Source organism: Brachyhypopomus gauderio, chromosome 1 (genome assembly GCF_052324685.1).
Source record: "Brachyhypopomus gauderio isolate BG-103 chromosome 1, BGAUD_0.2, whole genome shotgun sequence".
Classification (NCBI taxonomy): domain Eukaryota; kingdom Metazoa; phylum Chordata; class Actinopteri; order Gymnotiformes; family Hypopomidae; genus Brachyhypopomus; species Brachyhypopomus gauderio.
In genome coordinates this window covers 15,618,290-15,643,548 of record NC_135211.1, presented here as the reverse complement: position 1 = coordinate 15,643,548, position 25,259 = coordinate 15,618,290, and the positions used below count along the sequence as shown (strand labels likewise).

General features: G+C 43.4%; 1 protein-coding gene across 4 annotated transcripts in view; it reads left to right on the top strand.

Moving 5' to 3' along the window:
• cep89 (centrosomal protein 89) overlaps positions 1-8,907 on the top strand; it is a 61,003-nt gene extending 52,096 nt beyond the window's left edge. Inside the window, exons 20-21 of one of the 4 annotated variants that reach the window (XR_013129898.1) lie at positions 1,800-2,143; positions 8,253-8,384. Coding sequence is in view for 2 of the 4 variants with exons in the window: in XM_076999086.1 (XP_076855201.1) it covers positions 8,253-8,604 (352 nt within the window). In the remaining 2 variants the exon portion in view is untranslated. The other 3 variants (XM_076999086.1, XM_076999097.1, XM_076999093.1) reach the window with 3 other exon arrangements.
• Positions 8,908-25,259: the final 16,352 nt, after the last annotated feature.

Below are 25,259 nucleotides of genomic sequence, written 5' to 3'. Positions count from 1 at the left end.
TTTATCCATGAGCCATCTGTGCTCCTTTCACCATGTTTTTCTGTTTTTAGTTACTTTCTCAAGTAACCAGTTGACTTTGTGCGTGCGTCCGTGTGTGTGTGTGTATGTGTGTGTGTGTGGGCGGGCATTGGAATACTATACAGTCCTGCATGATGCACCCAGCAAAGGTGCTTTTTCAGGAGGTTTGAATCTCAGCTTTGCCACATACACCCAGAGACTAGGCGTGATTTAGAAAGCAGCCATCCATGTTCTCAGAGAGATGTAGTGGGTTCTTCTTCCATCCTTTATCCTTCTGGGGCTTTTGGAAGAGTATAAATCCACTTGGTAACCATTAAATGTTGCCGGAAACACACAGTTCACTGCTGCACACACTTGAGGCAGGCCTGTCACACTGAGTCAGGAAAGGGTCCACATGTACAGGTGCGTGTGTGCGTGCATGCTTGTGCATGCGTGTGTGTGTGTGTATATGCACACGTGTGTGTGTGTGTGTGTGTGCGTGTATTTTTATGCTAGTAATGACTACACTAACTTCACAATGTTTCTAGAATTATGTTTTGAACAAATGTTTTCTGGGTCACTGGGGTAAAACATGAAAATGCACGCGCACACACACACACTCACACACACACGCACACACACACAAAGACACACACATTGGTGTCGATAATGGATCAGTATGTACGAGACAGAAGAGGCTTAGACAGACAGTCAGGGAGAGATATATTGGTGCCAGTTGGGGACACACACACACACACATAAACACTCGCACGCACACACTCGCACACACACACTCACTCTCCAGCACTGCCCTTGTATGAGGACTATTCACTTCACACACGTTTACCCCTAAACTCACCAATGAGACTAGAGCTTGCACCCATGACACCCTGTTCTGCTACGGCACACTCTGGCTCCAGGCTTGTCACACCTGTGTACCTCTAGGATCGGTTATGCCTAAAATAGGAAACATGCATCTGGAGGTACTGCAGTTTTCCGCTCCATTACAGAAGGGACCGGGGCGGATGTGGTGCAGAGAGAGCAGGCAGTGCTTTAACCCGCAAATCCGGGCTGAAAGGGGAAGAACGGGCCTGCTGAGAATGTCTGAGCCTACTGAATGTGACCCACACTCTCTCTGTCTGACTGCTGGGACAGCTCCCCAGATAAAGCAGGACTGTGAAATGCTGCGTCTAATACATCACACTATTGTGTGTGTGGTCATTTGCTGCCTGCTAAATTGCTTACAGAACTGGGTGCTAATGAAAGCCATTTCACACATATAATACTACACCATATAATACTATACAAGCCATTTCAATTATCTATGTGTCAAATTTACTTCTACATCTATGAATATGTCTGTAGTTATAGTTCTAATTTGAAATAAGGCTGTTGCCCATAATTATTTGTCCATTTACCGAAGATTGATGGCAACCTCCGGAACAGAGAGACATCTTTTAACCTTGGCTCAGTATGTAATTACTGTGAGTCTCTCTTGTAAATGTCATGTTCTGTCACAGAAGGTTGTAATGAGAGACACCACAGCCTTACAAATAATACTGTCCTAGTCTCTCTCTCTCTTTCTTTCTTCCTTCTTTTCTTTCTGTTTGTCTCTCTCACTCTCCTTCTCAGGCATAGCCGCGTGCACACACACTTAATTAGACATCCTTAGCACCCTTGGTCCACCCTGCTCCCTGATGCCGTAAAGACAGGCAGGTTCCCAGTTCGGTACAAGTCAGACATGTTAATGAGGCCAGACACGGGCACTCTTTCTAAGACGTGGTGGCTTCTTCCTTATCCAGACCTTAGGAGACCAGTCATGTCCTCAGGGGACAGGACACAGGAACACTACTCATTCGACAGACTGACAGATTCTTCACCACAGTCATCCCAGTGTAGCCCAGTTAAAGTGAGGAAGACATCCATCCTTACAGTTCGTAAGGAGCTGCTGTTGGGAAACTCTGGTACGAAAGTGGGCCAGAACCTTCCTGAGGTCGAGAGTCCGCGACCTGTGTGTATGACCAGGACCGGCACGCTCGGATTGGGGCACCAGCGAGGCTGCGGTGTGGGAGGGCGGTGCCAGGTTGGACATGCACTGCCGCCAACTGCTGCAGCATGGGACAGATGTGCTTGCAGTCGACAAAAGGTGATGGTGTAGAGCTTACCAATACAACACACACACACACACACATGCCCTCATCCCTGAGATGTGGTCCATTTTCCACTTTCACTCGCTTGTGTGTGTGTGTGTGTGTGTGTGTGTGTGTGTGTGTGTGTGTGTGTGTGTGTGTGTGTGTGTGTGTGTGTGTGTGTGTGTGTGTGTGTGTGTGTGTGTTCGTGTTCATTCATACCTGCACCCGTCTCCGTCTTTGAGCACCAGCTGCTCCACTCCCGTGGCTCTACTGATTTTCACTTCGTTTAGCTGCTCACGTAGTTTTGTCTCCGGCTCTAATGAATAAGCTCTGCTGTGTGTGCGCGGCTGAGGATGTGGGCTAGATTATTGGATTAGTGATGCTGAGTACACGTGTTGTGCTGTTTCATTTAAAGCAGTCATAATTACGATGGTGGATGCAAACCCAAGGAGAACAAATGCAGCTGCTCTATAGAGGCTCATCTGATGTTTTCTATATTCTCTAGAAACCTCTACTGGCGTTATCAGAACACCACTGAACCAGTGATACAATCATTTTCAAGTACACTACCCCAAGAAAAGAGTACATTTCCTATTTTTATGATATTAGGCCACACAATCCGTAAGCACTACGGTTCGGTGGGCGCTCACAGGTTCGGTGGCTTTAGAGGCTCTAGACATCTAGGCTCCATTATTTCCAGTGAAATGGGACCTTTGGATTCCTGCAACCTGAATTTTCACCCATCTGGTTTCCAGTAATCCTAGCTCAGCCTGCGAGGACCAGGCCTCTCTCATCACTGGGAAGCAGGACAGGAGCCAGTAGTGTTCTCCATCACAGGAGCTGCAGTCTCCACTTCATACATGATGGATGAAACCAAGCAAATGACAATAAGAAGCAGCACCAGGGCTAATGTGCAATCAGAAGGCTGTGGCCTTAAACCATGAGAGTGCGGGTGGAGAAACAGAACCAAAGCCCAAAACAAAACCACATGGTAGTGGGAGGTGGAGGTGCGGGGGTGCGTATCCTTCCCTGGAAGGCTGGTTTCCCCCAGAGTTCATGGTGGAACAGTAGTCCACGTCACTGTATGCATGTTTGTATTGTGTTTGTGCTGAGACTTTGTCCTTAGAATGATTCGTCCTGCTTTGTCCTTTATAATTATTCTCCACAACTTAAAACTTAAAACCTATGATGCCATCATGCCCAAACACTGACACCAAACCGCCACCAGCCACGGGTCAGCTGCTGTGTCACGTCACTGCAGTGACATCACAGAGTTGAGTGTCAGGTGATAAACGTCCTGTGGTCAGAGAGCCTAGCCCATGTGGAGCACAGTGTGCTTAAACCCAAGCTGCTTCTGGGTACATGGCCAGAGCAAATTGCCAAGCAATGATTCATCAGGTCATACCAGATAGCCCATCCAGAACTGTATGGTTTCTCTTCTGCCTGCGTCTTGCTCTCCCTTATTGCACGTCTCATGTCCTCTTGTGTAAGTGATATTTCATGCAAAAATATATATTTCTGCTACCCCTTCCTCAGTTTTAACTAATCCACACGTTGTCCTCAACTCTTTGTCCTCTCTCTCATTTTCACTCTCTCCCTTGCTCTGTTTCACTCTACCCCACTCTCTCTCGTTCTTTCTTACTCTCCCTCTATCTGTCTCTCCTCTTTCCCTCTATCCCTCTCTCCCTCCTCTCTTTGTCTCCCTATCTCCCCCACCCTCTCTCCCTCACATTTTCACTCATCTCACAGTACCTCTGCTCTGCACGCGTTAGTGTTTTCCCAGCTCACCACCGTATCCGTCATGGGTTTTAATGTGTATGTATTACACTTAGACCTGTAGCACTGCGAACAGTGTCTTAGGCCAGTGGAAGAACACCGGTGTGGATGTGGACACACACACACACACACACACACACACACACACACACACACACACACACACACACACACACACACACACTTCTCCCAGCATTTCTATTTTCTTCTCCTATGTTTCTCTGTTCTCAAGCTCACCACCCTTCAGTTTGCTTCTATCGATTGACAAGGCTGATCTACAGACACCTCTGTCCCTTTCTCCTCCCTCATTTTCTATCTATATATCTATTTTTCTTCCATTCTATCCTTCTATCATTCTGTCTGTTCAATGCTGAACAATCTGATCATCAAAGAGACTAATGATTATCCTAAAGATGTTTGAAGTAAAGGCCTTAGATAGGACTTTAATGTCTGATCTGAACAGGTTGAACCTTGCTGTCTGATCTGGACAGGATGAACTTTGAAATTCTCTCTCTATCTCACTACTTTATTTGTGCTACAGCTCTTTTGGAAATTGTATCCCTTGTTTATAATTTTGTCATAGGAAGTTCCCCTCTCTGTCCTTTGGCTTCCTGTCTGCATTCTGCATCTTCAAGGTGACATGGCAGGGTGTCGGTGCCCTCCTGATACGGCTCCATTTAGCTTTTGATGATCCTGCACAATCTCTGACTGAGCAACAGCGAGGAAGAGGGATAGGGCACCTAGGAGAGAAGACACCAAGGTCTTCAAAGAAGCAGTCTATCAAACAGAAGTGTGAAGTCAACACTAAACTACATCAGTCACAAATGCACGCCGGACTAATTGTATGCGGCTCATTAAAAATGTAATTAAACACTTAACTGCGTAGTGGAATGGAACAGCTGGCACACGCACGCCGTGCACGTGGTCGATTACATGACATCTTCATCACTGTCTTCATCACATCAGAGGTCCAGGCTGGCTGTCATCAGAGTGTCCGATCACTGCTGCTTTCTTAGGCATGGACGCAGCATGGTTCTTCGGCATGGTGAAGGGAGAGATAAAAAATATCTGCAAAAATAGCCCAAGGTCGGTGCAGAATGTCATTATAGCTGTAGAGTCTAGATCACCGCACGACACCTTCTTGCTGTTTTGTTTGTCGAAAGCAGTCGAGCGTCAAAAATCTTGAATACGTCAAGACATTCTGACAGGCCCCTCTGAGATACATATATATGGCCTGTTGCTAGGTACCTCAGAGCGATTAGTTAAATTCATCAGGACAAGGGCCATGAAAATGGAAGAACGTCTCGGTTTCTGACCTGCAGAGTGAAGATCTTCTGCTTCAGCCCTCATGAGCTGCATCTCCATCCGGTCACTGTGCTTGTTCTGTGTCCAACCTGTGTCCCTCACAGGGTGAGAACATTCTGACTGGCTTGAAAATATCTACACTCCATCAGTGCTCAGTGCCTTACCATAAACACGGCTTTGGCCTGTTTGACATCAGAATTGCTACGCTATGATCCAGCCGCATCTCATGGGCTGCAAAATGAGCCAAATTTTGTGTTTCATTGATATGTGGTCAAAAATTGTCAATATAGACAGGCACTTGTCTGGATTTACCTCCAGTTCAATATAGACTGCCACTAGTCTGGATTTGCTGTCCGTGCAGTATAGACGGCTGCTAGTCTGGCTATGTGAAAAGCTTGCTTGGAGATTCAGGACACTCCACACACCTGGGCTAAAAAGGACATTTCAAATGCTGAATACAGTTACTAACCATCCACCGGCAACATTTTTTATAGTTTTGCTTTTCTTGGTCAGATGAAAGTCACTCTGATCGCATATAATATAGTATAAAATTAATATATGTAATTTATATATGTAATTTATATATATATATATATATATATATATATATATATATATATATATATATATATATATATATATATATATATATATATATATATATATCAAACATATTATATATAGCAAAATATTATATGTTTGAATTTGTAAAACCAGCCAAAACTAAACTAGATAGTTAAGAAAGAAAAAGCTTTTGAGTATTGCATTGGATTGTGATGTTGGGGTTGGGAAGTCCAGGATCCCATAACGCTTTGATTATTTTCACCTGTCATTTTGTCGTACGCCGGATCTGTACGACTGGGGTCAAGGACTCTGCTTTCATGACAAACTGCTTCTTTTCACTTTAATTATATTTACTTACAGCTTTTCACTGAATATGTTGAAAAAAAATCTATTTGGATCTGGGTCTGAAACCCTCAGTGCGCGCATCAGTGCATAGTAGTAGGAGAATACTCCCTGAGACGAGATCTGAAAGAAAAGGAAGCTTCTTCTGTTTTTAATCCCTTCTGGGCCATCTTTCCTCTCTCTCTCTCTCTCTCTCTCTCTCTCTCTCTCTCTCTCTCTGTCTGTCTCTCAGAGAACAGCTTGTGAATGTTTTTATTTGTCTATATTTGTTTTTATATAAAGTATAAAGCTCAGTGTGTCAGAGAAAAGGACAGTCAGACAGGGAGAGTAAGAGAAGGACAGGGTAAGAGACTCCTTCTGGAATTCAAGTCCTCAGTGTATATCTGTCAGCAAACAGGCTGGAATTGAACTAGGTAACTGCAGTGCACTTAAGCAAGCTACATAGAGATATTAAAAATCTTTTGTGAAGTACACAAAAGTTTCTAGAGAAACAGGTCATATGAGACAGAGGCCCTCCATCAGCAAAGCGTTTCCTGCTTCTGTGGAAACTTTGTGTAGCGTCTCTGTTAGGCCTGTCTAGTGACATCTTGTGCCTTCAGGACTGCAGGACTGCAGCTGGGCTTGGTCTCCACATGCTGGCGGGTACATGGTGCAGGAATGGCGTGTCACATGGAAACAGCTGCTTCGTGCGGTTGCTGATTGGCTGCTTAATGCAGAGTGTTGCTGCGACAAACCTGTCCACCCTGTCCTGAAGATGCTCAATAGTGTTTCGATTGGGGGACTGTACAGGCCACTGAAGCAAGGAAAGGTATCTGTCGTGTTCCTGGAACCATCTGGAAACAATGTGTTCCTGGTGTTATCATGCTGCAAATGTCCATCCTAGTGTGGATGAACTGTGGTTGTGAGGGGTCGCACTTGGTCAGCAGTGCTATTCAGATACTGTGCAGTTCAGACATTAAAGTGGATATTAAAGATACCTGTTTTGTTGCCAAATGTTGGTGTCAAAACATAATGAAAATTAACAAATGTAGGAGAAGAAAAATGCTAGCCATGAACTAAAAAGAATGGGAAGTCTTTTTCATTGTTTTCCTATTCGCTTTGACATGATTGGTAGTCTCCCTGCAACATGATTGGTGGGCTCTCTGTGACCTGAGGGTTCTCTGTGTAATGCCTTGTATGCAGTAAAGATTTGAAGCACAACACAACTGAAGTGGTTCTGGACAAGTTAAAATTTTGTAGTTGATGCTGAGAAGAGTTTAATCAACCAGTAAGGTCCCTGGAGGTGGTGACTCACATGAAGGGTTACTTAAGGAGCCAGTCCTATGGGGCCAATGTCCTCACTTACATAAAGACGAGTTTACTGTATAAAATCTGGGAAGAGACTCAGAATGTATTAAATCCAGTGAGATGTGCATGTCTGTTGTTGTTGTTGTTGTTGTTGTTTTTTCTTCTTTCTTTCTACATTTGTCCTCTTTCACACCTTTTATTCACTCAAACATAATCAGACCCACTCACACAGAATCATCACTGATGGCTGAGTTTGGGGTATATGATCATTATAATTATAGGCTGGAATCTCTCTCCCTCTCCCTCTCCCTCTCCCTCTCTCTCTCTCTCTCTCTCTCTCTCTCTCCCTCCCTCCCTCCCTCCCTCTGTGTGTGTGTGTGTGTGTGTGTGTGTGTGTGTGTGTGTGTGTGTGTGTGTGTGTGTGTGTGTGTGTGTGTGTGTGTGTGATGACGTCCATGCCATGCATCATTTAGAGATAATGACAGGTACTGTTACACAGCTTTGGCTTGCAGAGGTTTTGCACAGTAATACTGTTATACCTCCCTCTCTCTCTCTCTCTCTCTTTCTCTCTCTCTCTCTCTCTCTCTGTCTCTCGTCTTATACCTTCTGGTCTTAGCTTTTTGAGCATGTGTCACTTCATGTGCGTTCACAGAACTGTGTTATGTTACATCTTCCTAACTGTCAACCAATATGATTGTGATTAAATATGTGATTAAAGAGCCAAATAAAAGCCATTACTGGTCTTTTTCTCCTGAGGGTAAAGATGTAATGGTTCTTGCATTAACTCATTTTCTCTCTCCCTCTCTCTGTCAACCTTACCTTCCTTCTCTCTTCAATCACTACCTCCAGAGAGGTGGAGAATGAGTTGGAGGTGGTATGGGAAGCCACATCCAGAGAGAGCCGGCATTTACGGAGCATAGTGGCGGGAAGCAGGCGGGCGGGCCGTTCTTTGAGCCCCATCGCGGCAGCTCGGGCCCTGGCTTCTGGCTCCGGCACATCCCCTGCCTGGATGCTGTGTGTGCAGGACAGTCCTCATCAGGTGGGGGAGCATGCTAGTATGGCGCCCCCTGCCTTCCGTTCTTGGCAGAACAGCTTTCCAGTTCCTCTGCAGCGCAGCCCAATGTTCGAGTCTGATTCGGACCAGCACCAGAACCCTTCATCAGATGAGAGTGAGAAGAATGGACTGGATTTCTACTCCTGACACACTAAGCTGGCAGGTCTAACAAGGGTGCTTACTTACCTCTAGGGTTTTCTATGTTGTGATTTGCTTTTTATACTGTGAGGAAATAAGCACGGGCCAACGGTTCAGAGCCTCATGTTTTTATGTGCCAGGATGAATTGCCTCCTCTGTTTTCACAGAGATTCTTCAGCTCTCCTGACCTGGTAGGAAGTGATAGCTCAGCAATACGCACACTTTCACATTTATCCATGAATTAAAGTTTACCTCCCACTTACAGTCTCCATAGAATACTCACCTTTTAGTGAACAGTGAGTACATTTTAACTGTCATACACAGACATTGTCGTGTGTGTGTGTGTGTGTGGGGGGGGGGGGGGGGGGGGGGGGGGGGGGGGACAGTGTTCGATTGTAATGTTATTCTCAGTCCACAGATAAGTACAGAGGTCCAGATCACTGTTTTCATTATCTTAATGATCTTGTCTGAATTATATGCTAATGTTGTTCTTTTGTAATTACAAAGAGATGGACTGAGTGCTAAAGTAATTCCATTGAAGCATTGCCAAGGCACTTTTAAATTATAAGGACCTGCTCTGTGATTTGAATAAGAGATCATAGTTAATTTGTTTTTAATATTCTGTCCATGTGTCTACTGATGTCAGGTTAAAGTACAGTATTGTCTGAGATTCTCTCTTTTAAATATATAGCACACTCACCTTCATGATTATGCAATTTTTGTAGCACTGGCCAAATCAGTCTTTCATATTTGACACATACCCATTTGACAAGTCTTTTGTGCTTTCTTTTTTATTTTTCCATATTGTTATCCTATACCATAGCAATTCAATTTGTAAGCTTATTTTAAAGTATGTTGGCTCAAACTGAAATACAAATCATTTTCTCACAAACATTTTGACTCGCTTTTCTCAGGATAACTCAACAGGTGCTTGACACCTTTAGTTTTCATGTTCATGTGCATCTTTGAGAAGTTGCCATTACAATATATTTTTATGCCTTCAGCCCAGGTCAATCACAGGTCAAAAATCACAGGGGATCTGTCCATACCACACGACATTCCTGCCATTCTGGCCTTTCATCATGCAAGACCATTCATCTTCCTGTTGTGAACACATGGCTGAAGGTGTGGGCCACTCCAAACAGGGCTAACAGTCAGATCCCAGCCCTGGGAATTCAGCCAACTGCTTTTTGATTGAATGTGGACATCAAATAGCAATCCCTGGATTTGATCCAAGCGACAGGGTGCCTGTTTATTAACTCAGCTATGCTAAGCCGTTTAATTCATAAAAGACAAAATGAATCTTTAACCACACGCTCCATCATATCTAGACCACTTGATCCTTTAGCATGGACAAAGTATGAAGGAGCCCTTTGTGACTGAGATTTTAGAGGATGGTGGCATGTCAGGGTTATTTGGGTTACCACAGTAATTACTACAATTAATAACTATCTAATGATACTGACACTGTGAAAAATCATGCTGCATATTTAATCATTTCTGGAGATGAATCCCACCTTAAGGCCTCTCTACATAAAGGGTTATTACAAATAAAGGTGTTGATAAAAAAAAAAACACAAAAACAAGAAAGGACTCAGTCTGAGTATCTGACAGAGAGGGGCCCTAAGGTCACACACACACACACACACACACACACACACACACACACACAAAAATTTATACCCCTCTCTCACTCATTCACACAATTTACCGTTGTGTGTATATATACCCCTCTCTCACTCACACACACAATTTACCGTTGTGTGTATGTACCCCTGCCTTACACACACAACTCTACACCCTCCCTTGCCCTCCATGGAAGCTCAGGTTCTATGGCTTGTCTGAACTAATTTGACAAGCACAACTTTGTTGTCTGGTTACCTTGAGTAACTTTACACTTAGGGCTGGGAAATACTAAACTAGACATTATTGTATAGAGACACTGAATCCTGAACTAGAACATAGATCCTAAGCAGACAGAACTATAGCATCAACTATAGCAATACACCACTAACGATCCTAGAGTACACTACGGCTGTTTTGATGAGTACAGACTCATGATAATGTTGCAAGCGCATTAGTTAGAATATCTACAATGAGCATATATAAACAAGGTTTTCAACTTAACTCTGTCTGATTAGGAGAAATTAAAATGTTATTTCATCTTAAGGAGGTACCAATCAGGGGTTGGACACATGGTCCGTGAATTGTTAAGGATGATAATCATGGTAAATAAGCCTATCTAAGGCTTTCACCTGGGCTGAAACCAAGGAATTGAAACATACAGCACACAGGCTGAACAAGGACAGTTGCTATTACCAAGACCCACGGCGCAAACAGACTTTTCAGCCACAATGAAAAATAATGACTCTGAACTCCAGAGGAATCCAGTGAAAAATACTGTTAGTTTTCAGTGTGAATAACTTGTATACCTAAAAATGGCTCCATCAAAACGCAGATTGCTGGCACCTTATTTTACAACAACATAAATCTATATGAATCCCAGAGAATAACTGGAAGTAATGGAATTTCACAGGAATCTGAACATAATCTATAATAAACAAATGTTAACTGCATGGGCTCTTTGCTAGGCTCCCTTTGGCCACCAGAGGGCGGCACAAGGTGGCTCAGAGGTGATTATGGGTAATTTGCCACACCTGTCTTCCTGGCCACTTAAGAGCAGCTCCCTGGTTCCATAGTACACAGTCTTTGTTCAGTGTTCTGGAAAAAGGAGAAGCAGGCTGGTATTTTGGGTAGAGACCTCAAGAGCCATTTCTAAAGTCTCGTGTTTTTCTCTCTCCCCTCTCGTGTTCCCTGGAGCCCTCCCCAGAGATCTGGGCTCTTGGGATTCCTCTGGCTTGCCCTTTCTCTTTCACTTTTTTCCTAGTTGTCCTTTTCCTCGGCTGTTTTAATCATGCCGTCCTCCGTCCCCTGCAGCCTTTGTCCTTCCTCTCGTGCTTCGTCAGACTGGTGACGGTGAGGGCGGTGGTTCTGACCCTGTCTGGGGTCCTTTCAGTTTTCTCCATGGTGGAGTTCCATCAGTAGTCACTCAGGTCCATCCAGTGATTGTTCTGGGCTGGGTATGGTGTGTGTTGGTTTTTGCTTATTTTGTTTGGTTTGTGGAGATCCATAGCTGCTCTGTGCTTGGGTCCTAATATCAGTTGATGGCTCAACCAGATTTCTCTGGACTCCTGTACTTGGAGATATAGATTCAGCTCCAACGTGAGGCAAAAATGTCTAAAAGATAATGGAGACTAAGAAGAGTGAGTGTTCTGTATTAAAATCACCCCTGGTCATGTGACCAGACAAGAAAGGACCTGAAGAGGTCTTGTTATACCTTGATGGATGCTATTAAAATGATAGAGCTTCGCTTTACAAAGATAAATGTATGGTAGGACCTCCGTGTGTGCAGTGTGAGGCTGAGAGAATGGTTTATTGTTTGAAGTCTTGGCTCTTCTCCAGATTTCTTCCTTCTACTAAACCTCGTCACCATGCTTCATGCCCTGGTGCTTTTGGTTTGTCCATAAGAGATATGGGCCAGGATCTGTTAAAATCTTCATTAGTGGGCTTCATGCAAGATCATTTATTTTAAATGTCTTGTTCTCTTGTTGTAAAGTCAGTCTGTTCCATGTCAGATTTGGCAAATGTTTAAAAGTTGTAACACCAGATTATCATACATGACCAAACAGTTGTTTGTGTAAGAGTGAATGTTTAATGAGAATTGTGAACCAGCATATTTTATTTCCAGACTTAATGAAGGACAGGTGCCCTTCTCAAAAATCGAGATCAATAGTGAAATTTAGAGTGGACGAAACCATGTAACAAGAAATGTTACATGAGCTGTTCATGCTGTCACAGACGTACGTATTATGAAACTATAATATAAATAAAAATAAAAAAATTCATCCAAATAACCTAGTGTATGTTTGCCAGGCTTGAAAGCAGTCTTCGGTCTGGATGACTGTAGAGGCACAAAGGCGCTCCGCCCCCACGAGAGCAGAGGGGCAGTGGAAGGGCAAAGGTGATCTGAACCAGGAGAGACAGGCAGACGCCCCACGGCTGTGGTGAGCAGACGCCTGTCTCTGCGCATCTTCCGGCTGTCTTGCCTGTCTGTCTGCACACGCACTCACGTTTGTGTTGCACGTGAGGCTTGCATGCTATATCCCACTTCAAATGACATGAGATCACGACTGGTTTGAAACAAGTGACAGTCTTAATTGAGTTTAATGTTCTGGCCTCCCTGGGAGCTGCTGATGGAGCTGACTGTGTGACAGTGGTGTATGTCTTCTAGAGATATCCAGTTGTTTCTGCTTTACATGCGTGATTAATAGCATCAGATAATTATGTACCGACAATGAGCTCTTTGTGATCTAAGGTTACACCTGAGAAAACCTGAACTGTGCACTGATGGGATGATAATCCCTGGTGAATGAACTGAGTCTGTTTGAGGCAGCTCTTGGTGAGATGTGAGTGTTTGGGATTAAATGTAAGGTGAATGTCAGCTAGCACCTAATACTGCTGGGTGTGGGTGTGAATGTGAGTGTGTATGTATCATATAACGTACAAATTAGATCACTTGTTTCCCTCTTTGGAAATTATTTGTTATTATTTTCAGTTTGTTTTGCTGTTCTTGGTTGTTTGATTCACGGTTTCCACAGAAACCACTTCAAACCATTTGCACAATTAAGCATCCTTGCAATGTGGCTACCAAATGCTCTCTTTAATTTTTGCCTTAAATACTCACCATGGTAACCAAACCAAGGGTGAAATGACCAATGTCATCAGCATTCAGATTCAGCTATTTCCTTCAAACAATAATTCAGGAAACATCAGAAACCAGCATTACTATCCTGACACCTACTGGCAACTTCTACATTACATCCTTACTGAGCAGTAGTGTGACCTACGCTGTGTACTGAACAAATGATTGAAAACCGTATTGGTGGTGGTAAAAATACTGAATTCCTTTAATAAGTAAAGGAAAACCAACCACATAAATAATGTTTTCCCATATCCTCTCACATCCTCAAGGCTTAATGTGTTGGCGGGAAAAAGTGGAGTGTTCGATTTTTGTTCAGTCAAAAGCAAGACGGAGTTGATATTGGCTACACCACTAATTTGGTGCAGTTGCCACAATGAAGGCACATTAAACAGTTGGTTTCATTCTAACAGTGTCTGGACATTAATGTAGTCTTTAAAGTCTTTGCTGACCGCTTACTGTCCTCTCGTACCTCATGGACAGCACAGACAAATGTCCAGGCGGTGGACCCTCAGTCCCAGTACTGTTGTGGATTAAGTTCCAGACTATGAATAACTCTGGACAAAAGGCATCCTTTAGGACCAGTGTGTCTCCTCACAAGGCTCAATGTTGCCTATTTCCTGATAAACCAGCCAATCTGGTTGCCCTGACCAGGAATAAATGAACACACACACACACACACACACACACACACACACACACACACACACACAATTGCACATGTTAAGCCCTAAATACACTATTTGCTTTTTGGTTGGTGGCCATGGCAGATGTTTAGTCTGAATAAAGAAATGATATATTGTAAGGTAACTGGATACTGGTTTTGTTGATCCAGTTCATGCTGCGCTTATACTCATAGGAACGAGAGCATTATCAACCGATGATGAACAAAAACCCACTGTTACGACACTGAGATGCAGGGGCAGGTCAGTCATCTGTGTTAGATGCCACACTGTCATTCTCAAATGACATTTATTGTAGAATTAATGTTCTTGTACAAGTTATTGAATTAGAGGTTACATAATGTTCCTTTGCACTTTGCCAGAATTTCATGTTTAATTGCAGCTTGTTTGGCTTTACCAGTGAAAGGTACTTGTTCATCTTAGGCAATGATTTTGCTGGTGGTTCTTTGTAGTCTCCCTGGGGTTGTTAATGATCCAGTGGACATCACTGGGTTGTCTAAACCCCTGAGCTAGAGTCTGTTTCCTGGTCATGCACAGGCACCTCGGACGAGGCAAATTTAGGGCAGACATTTTAAGTGATGACCCCAGTTTGAAATTTCAAAGTTGAGGGAAACTGCAAACTTTGACTCTCCCTGAGCCTTCTATAAAAATACGGACCCTACAGAGCAGACCAGAGTCTCATCTCTTGTTTTAAGCCCATTTCAGACTAGGTACTACATGTTAGATTTTGAGTCTTAATGAGGAAGTGGTCTCCTACTAGAACATGATGGATGGGAGGACAATCATCAGATAGTAGTTCCTAAACCCTAACAGATCTCATGTAATGTCTTTAGTCCATGACCACCCTTATTCTGGCATTAGGAAGACCATGGATCTTGGATGCTGCATTTTATGACCTGCTATGCAATGAATTGTCATATATAGGGAACTTATAGGAAAGCCTAGTCAGCTTATTCCTCCTGAACCCCATCCCTCTAGTGGGAGAACTTGTTGAGAAGTTGATCATTGACTGTCTAGTTGATTATTGACTTACTTAAAACTAGTTCAGGCACTTGTTACATGTTAACCTTCTTGTGTTTAACTACCACATTTCCTGAGGCGATACCGTTACGATCACTGACTTCCAACGCTATTATCAAGGCACTTGTGAATGTTTTTATTTTATTTTTTATGTTTTATGACCTGCCCAAGAAGGTTCGAGCCAAGAGTTTCAACATGAAATTGAAACCTTGGTCAGACTGCACCATGTCTGAATTGCATATCCGCACCAGATTTCTAGTGCATACCATCCTTAATGCCAGGCATTGTTCTTCCATCAAACTTTTCAGCATGCTTATTCATATTTCCTGGAATTTGGAAAACACTAGTGGTACCATTGTTAATGTTTGTCATCCAGGAGTCCCTTGGATGCTTTCCGAACACTTCGGTGTTTGGTTGTGCTGTTTGTGGGCCTCAAGTTGTTATATGATACTTGGTCAGTTCCTAATGTGTCGTTTGCATATTGCATACACAAGACTCACCTTTGTCATCTTAAAATGCCCTGTATAGATTGCAAGAATTACAAATAACAAGGCTCACAAGCCACTCTGTCTTTGCCAATAGTTAGCCAGCCTACTGTAATTCTTCCTATTCTCCCAAGCAGGATGGAATTAGATAGGATTAGTGTCCTAACTTTTAGATTGCCTAACTCAAAAAGCATTACAAGTTCTTTCTTAAACTTGTACTTAATTACTAATCTAAAGCGTTTTTATAGGTCACTGTCCCTCACTCTTGATGTTGATGTTCCCACTCATACTTCCATCTTAGAGCATAATGTCGATGTAAAAAATGACCCTTATCTGATATAAAAAAACCTTTGAATGAATAAATGTTCAATTTATATAGCACCTATCGAGATACCCAAGGTCGCTTTACAACTTTTACACAGGTACAAGTCTTACAAACCAATCACACACCGGCGAGAAGCAGCAGCCAATTGTGCTCAGTGTACTCTCTACCGGGATACACAGCCCCCTGAGGGACTGAATGGGGTGCAGGAAGGGGAGAGAGGACAGACCCTAGTGACAGAGCACCACCACTGGGCATACAAACACACACACATTCATGCACACACACTCATTTGCCACACCTAATAAGAGTACATTCTGTTCACCCTGTGTGTTAGTGCCTGAACGCCATGGCACCTACCATGTCTGTACCGACTACAGAAAGGTCAACTGTTCCTGTTTCTGGGTTGAGTTATTTTACAGTCCACAATCTAGCAGTATTTTCATTATCACCAGAATTGCTGTTACGAGGATCATAACACAGTTCAAAGACTGCTATGCTAAAAGCACAATATTTTATGTAGTGTGTAATAACCGCTGTGTAGTGTTTATGCATTGGTTACATTTGTCATTTGATAGCAGTGTTTGGTTCAGAGCAAGGTTAACATAGTTTAGAGTTGATTGATTTTGTGTTTTGTGTTTACTTTTTTGAGAAAAGGAGAGTTTAGGAAATGTTTTAGCAATTCAGAAAAACTCTAACATGAATTCTTCATGGTTTTTGCATGGTGTGGTCTCTCCTGTACACACTTAATGACAGGTATAAGTTCATTCAAGCAATTGAGAGATTTAAGGTTAAAGCGAAGAGAGCTTGGTTTTACAGAACCAAATGAACACATGAACTCTACACTAACAACTCCATGACACTGTGTAGCACTGATAATGTTATGACACTAACAAACAAAAAAGACTTGATTTCCCAAGGCTCTCTTTCATATGCATGACATACTTTGGTCTTTGAAGAATGTAATCTTGAACTCGGCTCTTCAGAAAACATTCCATAATGTTTTATGTACTCACTAAGTGAATAACCGCCTAGTTTTATATATACGGTGATAACACGGTGCTTGAACAACAGGCTAGGAAAAACAGCGGCTTTGTACAATGACCAGAAAAAAAACAAGAGAAACAGGGTTTAAATGCACAACCTCATAAGGATCTAACTAGACACAGTTAAACCCCCCCCAAGAAATGAACACTTTTATAAATTGTCCTCATTTGGTCACAAAATAATGTTAAATTATGTATAGTATAAATTAAATAGTATAAATGTTAATTATTATTAAATTATTACTATTAAATTAAAGAAAGTCATCTTTGGTTCCAGTAATAAGAACATTTCTGTGCCATATCATAATAAGAAACTAATAAGAATGTATATAATAAGAAAATAAGATTTTTATTTTTTTTGCTTTAGAGGGAATAGAATGAATAGATGTGACGGGCAGGGAATGTGAAACAAAATGGAAGCGATCATGCCAAGTCTCAGGGAAAAGGGAGGTTTTAATGAATAAAATGAGCAAACCAAAAACCCGTGACAAGATCCAAATTAAGGATACAATAACCAGCTGTTAACTGGTACAAAGACAAGACATATATAGACAAACAAACAACCGTCAGGTGAGGCGGATCATAGGCCCCGCCCACCTGAGGGACAAACACAACACAACAACAACAAGACAACTGCCTGTGGATGGGGGCGACCAGCAGGGGCCCTGCCGTACCGTGGCAATAAATCAGTAATAAAGACTACTAAATCCTACATCCATCTGTCATGGTGAGGCGGCCCCCTACCAGCCGCCTCCGTCCACAGCGGCTGTTGTTGTTGTTGTTTGGTGACGTCATGTGCGTCCCTCAGGTGGGCGGAGCCCGTGATCCGTCTCACCTGAGGGTCGTTTGTTTGCCTATATATGTCTTGTCTTTGTACCAGTTGACCGCTGGTCATTATATCCTTAATTTGGTGATATTGCACGGGTTTTAGGTTTGCACACTTTCTATTAAACCATCCTTTTTCCCTGAGACTTGGCGTGATCGCTTCCTTTTTGTTGCTCACCCCTGCCCGTTACACCATCCATGACCTCAAGGAGGTATTGCCAAAATGTATAGAATTTAAAGACAATTGAAAACATTCATTCAAAACAAAAAAAAAAATTTTATTATTTCAAGAATACAATGAGAAATCTAGAGGAATTAACTTGCCATTAAAGGACTTAGTATAAATAATAGTATAAAATAAATTTTAATTTTAAACGAATGTATTAATGTGTTCATTGAAAGACAACTTAAGAAAAATTAAAAATGAAGAGATGTTAAAGGAATAAATACAGAAATAAAGATGGTTTGAAATACCATTTTATGTATAGCTGAATTCAGAAGTCATTTAAGATTAAGCAGCACTAAAGATTTAAGACAGTGTATCTGTGGTGCAGACATGCATGATGGCCCCAATACCACTGAGAACATGGATTTGATAGTGTTGGGACCCCAGATATGTTCAGTGCGCTGCATCCGTGCGCACATGATCATTCCCAATGATGATCAGTTCTGTTTTCATGTCCTTGTCCTTGAATTGCAGGAAATGATGACCCATGCAGGACTTGATATCTTTTAGACAATCAAGTCTGTTGGACTCCGAGGGTCAGTGGCAAGGGACAGTTGTGCCAAGTAAACACACCATCAATATATATATATATATATATATATATATATATATATATATATATATATATATATATATATATATATATATATGAATCGAGACGGATTCTCGCCACTGTGTTACTGTTTGTTTGAATGAGACGGATGCGTTTGCTGAGAGGAGCGAGATTTATTACGGAAAATAAATCGAAAAGTCGTAAGAATGGTCCAGGGCCAAGAAACACGAAAATGACTAAAGTAGGAACAAACCAAGACTAAACACTCAAACTTACAAGAGTAGAAACTTGAACATACTGGCAATATCCACAGGCTTACATAAAGAAAGCATCGACTTCTACAATAACCAACAATCTACTAAAACAAGCACAAGGGATTACAAGGAGACAAACCAGGAACAGGTGACGGTGGTTATAAGAGGCGGTGTTACAAAGGACGAGGGTGTGGCAACAGAGAGCACATGGGAATACCAAAACAAAGCTGTGACAGGGAGACAGAGGAGGGGCAAAAGGGAACCAGAAACAATATAGACATACATACATACACACACATACACATACACATACACATCCCAGCTTCAACTCCCTGACTGATGGGAGGAGATATTGGTCAAGAATTTGTTGATAGGCCTGGGAATTGATGGTTCCCTGGAAAATATAGAATTGTCCAGGTCTGGAGGCAGAAAAGTAGGCCTAGTCCTTCACATTTCCACCACCATACTTCACTGTTGGGAGGAGATTCTTCTTTACAGTGTTGATTTTTCTCCAAACATGGTGCCTATGATTGTGGCCAAAAAACTCAACTTTGGACTCATGAATGGACTTCTAGAAAGCCTCTGGTGTGTCCAAGTGTTCTCTGTACACTTTAAGTGGGCACCTTTGTTCTTTTTTGAGGGCAGAGTCTTCCTTATAGCAACTCTCACATGAATGCCATGCCTATTTTTCACCTGCTTGTAGATGTACTTTTGCTCCACATGCTGACAGGTCTGCAACGCTCTGCAAGTGATGGGTGGGTTGGCCTTTACCAGAATTATTTAGTTTTATGGTGCTCCTTGGTGTACATTTTGATGGACGTCCACTTCTAGGCACTTCTATTCATTCTTTTACTGAGCAAAACAAGTGTACGCTTGGTTCCAGGCATTTTGGCGCTGTCACGGTCACAGCTCCGGACCCTTCCCTGTGGGCATGTCGCTACATTGTCTGCGTGTCGTTATGTCCATGTTTGTAGTTCCGTGGGTGTGGGTTGTCTGTGAGCGTGTTCGTAGTCGCACCTGTGCCTTGTCTCGAGATCACGAGGGTTTGTGTTAATCACCTATTTAATGTCCGTTCGCGCAATGTCTTGTGCTCGTCTTTGTCTAAAGTTCAGGCCAGCGTGAGTGTGTATGTGCCAGAAGTGCTGGACTTGTTCGTTGTCTGTTCGATTAAAGTGTTTTCTGTCACCACTATTGCGCTCGTCGTGCCTCCTCCTCCTCCTCCAGCTTGTTTTCAAAACACCCATGGTTACAATCTCTACTGAAGCATGGACCCAGTGCATATCACAACTGTTTTATGAATGTTGTGTATCCTGCCGCTGCTATCAGAAGTAATAACTGCACGTGCCCTGTGTTTGCCCAGGCGATGAAGGACAAGGCTACTGTTGAAATTGCTGGAGTGGCTGAGGAAGAGGAAGGGGCTGAGTGGGTGTCCTGCATTTCTTGGGTAAGACCTGTGGGCTAGCTATGATGGACAGGTAATACCTGTGGGCTAGCTATGATGGACAGGGAAAACATACGGGCTAGCTATGATGGACAGGGAAAACCTGTGGGCTAGCTATGATGGACAGAGAAGACCTGTGGGCTAGCTATGATGGACAGGGAAGACCTGTGGGCTAGCTATGATGGACAGGGAAGACCTGTGGGCTAGCTATGATGGACAGGTAATACCTGTGGGCTAGCTATGATGGACAGGGAAAACATACGGGCTAGCTATGATGGACAGGGAAAACCTGTGGGCTAGCTATGATGGACAGAGAAGACCTGTGGGCTAGCTATGATGGACAGGGAAGACCTGTGGGCTAGCTATGATGGACAGAGAAGACCTGTGGGCTAGCTATGATGGACAGGGAAGACCTGTGGGCTAGCTATGATGGACAGGGAAGACCTGTGGGCTAGCTATGATGGACAGGTAATACCTGTGGGCTAGCTATGATGGACAGGGAAAACCTGTGGGCTAGCTATGATGGACAGAGAAGACCTGTGGGCTAGCTATGATGGACAGGGAAGACCTGTGGGCTAGCTATGATGGACAGGGAAGACCTGTGGGCTAGCTATGATGGACAGGGAAGACCTGTGGGCTAGCTATGATGGACAGGGAAGACCTGTGGGTTAGCTATGATGGACAGGGAAGACCTGTGGGCTAGCTATGATGGACAGGGAAGACCTGTGGGATAGTTATGATGGACAGGGAAGACCTGTGGGATAGCTATGATGGACAGGGAAGACCTGTGGGCTAGCTATGATGGACAGAGAAGACCTGTGGGCTAGTTATGATGGACAGGGAAGACCTGTGGGATAGCTATGATGGACAGGGAAGACCTGTGGGCTAGCTATGATGGACAGGGAAGACCTGTGGGCTAGTTATGATGGACAGGGAAGACCTGTGGGCTAGCTATGATGGACAGGGAAGACCTGTGGGCTAGCTGTGATGGACAGGGAAGACCTGTGGGATAGCTATGATGGACAGGGAAGACCTGTGGGATAGCTATGATGGACAGGGAAGACCTGTGGGCTAGTTATGATGGACAGGGAAGACCTGTGGGATAGCTATGATGGACAGGGAAGACCTGTGGGCTAGTTATGATGGACAGGGAAGACCTGTGGGATAGCTATGATGGACAGGGAAGACCTGTGGGCTAGTTATGATGGACAGGGAAGACCTGTGGGCTAGCTATGATGGACAGGGAAGACCTGTGGGCTAGCTATGATGGACAGGGAAGACCTGTGGGTTAGCTATGATGGACAGGGAAGACCTGTGGGCTAGCTATGATGGACAGAGAAGACCTGTGGGATAGTTATGATGGACAGGGAAGACCTGTGGGATAGCTATGATGGACAGGGAAGACCTGTGGGCTAGCTATGATGGACAGAGAAGACCTGTGGGCTAGTTATGATGGACAGGGAAGACCTGTGGGATAGCTATGATGGACAGGGAAGACCTGTGGGCTAGCTATGATGGACAGAGAAGACCTGTGGGCTAGTTATGATGGACAGGGAAGACCTGTGGGATAGCTATGATGGACAGGGAAGACCTGTGGGATAGCTATGATGGACAGGGAAGACCTGTGGGATAGTTATGATGGACAGGGAAGACCTGTGGGCTAGTTATGATGGACAGGGAAGACCTGTGGGATAGCTATGATGGACAGGGAAGACCTGTGGGCTAGCTATGATGGACAGAGAAGACCTGTGGGCTAGTTATGATGGACAGGGAAGACCTGTGGGATAGCTATGATGGACAGGGAAGACCTGTGGGCTAGCTATGATGGACAGAGAAGACCTGTGGGCTAGTTATGATGGACAGGGAAGACCTGTGGGATAGTTATGATGGACAGGGAAGACCTGTGGGCTAGTTATGATGGACAGGGAAGACCTGTGGGATAGCTATGATGGACAGGGAAGACCTGTGGGCTAGCTATGATGGACAGGGAAGACCTGTGGGATAGCTATGATGGACAGGGAAGACCTGTGGGCTAGCTATGATGGACAGGGAAGACCTGTGGGCTAGCTATGATGGACAGGGAAGACCTGTGGGATAGCTATGATGGACAGGGAAGACCTGTGGGATAGCTATGATGGACAGGGAAGACCTGTGGGATAGCTATGATGGACAGGGAAGACCTGTGGGATAGTTATGATGGACAGGGAAGACCTGTGGGCTAGTTATGATGGACAGGGAAGACCTGTGGGATAGCTATGATGGACAGGGAAGACCTGTGGGCTAGCTATGATGGACAGGGAAGACCTGTGGGCTAGCTATGATGGACAGGGAAGACCTGTGGGATAGCTATGATGGACAGGGAAGACCTGTGGGCTAGTTATGATGGACAGGGAAGACCTGTGGGCTAGCTATGATGGACAGGGAAGACCTGTGGGCTAGCTATGATGGACAGGGAAGACCTGTGGGATAGTTATGATGGACAGGGAAGACCTGTGGGCTAGTTATGATGGACAGGGAAGACCTGTGGGCTAGTTATGATGGACAGGGAAGACCTGTGGGCTAGCTATGATGGACAGGGAAGACCTGTGGGCTAGCTATGATGGACAGGGAAGACCTGTGGGATAGCTATGATGGACAGGGAAGACCTGTGGGCTAGATATGATGGACAGGGAAGACCTGTGGGCTAGCTATGATGGACAGGGAAGACCTGTGGGATAGTTATGATGGACAGGGATTTCCTAGTCCCCACTCTCACCAGTTTAGTTTCAAAATGTGATTCACCATGTAATTAATTACTGGTTCTTGTTCTCAGAGCTCTGCTTTTGAAGTTTGGGAATCACAAAATCAAAAAATTCATCCACTTTGTTTTTAGAAAATTCAACAGTAGGAGTACCACACTGTAGTATGGGAAGCCCTGAAAGTAATTGTTTGAAAGTAATGTCCACTGTGCACAGAAGGGTAGAGTTGTTGTCCTAATTCTTGTGAAAATGTACAATAAAGAACTGCTTGGTCTGCTATTGTTTTAAATGTCTAACCACCCATGAGGCTTTAGTTACATTTGTGTGTTGAAGGTGTTAAGATTAATAGTTAACTTACTTCAGTCAGACCTTGTAAAAGCATACAGATTTGGCTAATTATTGACTATTGATTGAATTCTGATAAGCATTTTACTGAAAACACAGGAGCAAAAAAATAGTATAATTGTACTGTGGTTGTAACACGTCACAAACAGACACTCATGAAATGGTAACAAATGCTTAATGTGGGGAAAAAAAGGGTCAACAACACTGACAAGGTCAGAGAGCAGGGAACCATGAATTAGAAGATTAAAGGAAAAAACACAGTGACAAGACAAGACTAAAAGTAATGGGTCTTTATAGGGATGGTGAATGAGAAACAGATGAGTTCAGTTATTCATTCTGGAAATGATAATCTGCTATGTTTTGTGAAACACTGATCATGCAGGGTGACCTTTCTTGATTCTGTTTGGCATTCTGGGAAATAGAGTGGAAACCTGTAGCACTTGGCTTAATGGAGGGTTGAGTGACAGTGGTGTCTCTCTGCAACAATACAATCAGGCCAACCCATCTCCACTCGGATGTTTGCTTTGTCAGTAAGGAAGGTGAAACATCACAAAATCTAGAGAAGAGAAAAATGTTTTGCTGTGTAAACATTGAGGAACTATTCAAAAAAATATTTTTTTTTCCATAGACTGTTAAACAGTTCTAGAAAGGGTGGTAAAATGGGTGTGGTTTATCCTGAAACATTATAAAATCAGTTATAAAATCACCATCATGGGTCTATAATGAGACACATCAAATGTACAAAGAACAAATGGTTACCCAGCTGGCAAGAGGAACTGCATCATGGCCTTGAGTGAGCATGCCTAACTAGGCAGGGATAATTACACAGGAAAGCCCACAATGAGCATGCCCGGTACACAAGAGCAACAGAAGAAGAGAAGGCGGAGTCTTGGACATTACATCCAAGGGCACATATACAAAATGTGTGTTGTGTATTATGTTATATATTATTCATTTCATTGTTGTTGAATCATGTAAGATTTTACAGGTATGGTTAATAGCTGTAGGCACAGGTGTTCAAACACCTTGCCAGTGAATGAGTAAGGCAACAGTAAAGATGCTTATTTAAGTGTTTATTTGGCATGAAAGAAAAAAGTTTGTTTCAAAGTTGTAACTATATTTAAGTACAGACATGTACAAATCATGGTACATGTGAGCATTTGCATACACGCATATAGATGCCAATAACTAGGAGAAGAACTCCACACCACAATGTGCACTGTGCTCAGTAAGAGATGCAGAATGATTCTGAAGGCTAAATCAGAGATGTGGCAGTACTGCGGAGAGACCTGCAGAGAGACCTGCAGAGAGACCTGCAGAGAGAACTGCAGAGAGCAAGAGAGAATGGCATGGCATAAAAGGGCATTTTAGTCCAATCACAATTATCTCTTTTATAAACTCTTTAAATCTTTTTTATAACGTTAGAGGGTTTGTTGTTGTGTGTGATGGGAAGATCGAGATGACTGATAGGAAGGTAATCATGTTTAAACATGGACTGGGTCACCTTTGTTGTTGTGGCAGTGACATTAAAATAGAAGGGCAATAAAACGTCCTGTGGCTTAGTTGCACAATTGTATACAACTGTATAACAATTGTATATCTTTCCTTGAACCCCCAAACCATGAAAGTGAGAACAGTATGTCAGCATTTGAGGCCCAAGTGTTGCTTGGGTGGTGTGATCTGGAATCCATTCCTGACCATGGACCTACACTGTTTCTACTATATTCTCTTTTCTTCCTAAGCCCACCCCATCCATTCTACCACTCTCTCAATCCATCCAAATGGTATCGGGTGTCTCTATCAAAGAGTTATTGTGTGGGTCAGTGCACTTTCCGTGTCCAGCCAATCCCAGTTCTCTCCTCCCACATGTCATTCACCTGCTCCTATCAAAGACAAGACTGATGAAAATGAACAGCGCAGGACCCGCCTCTTCTTAAGTGTAATCAACATGAATACAAGACTGAATC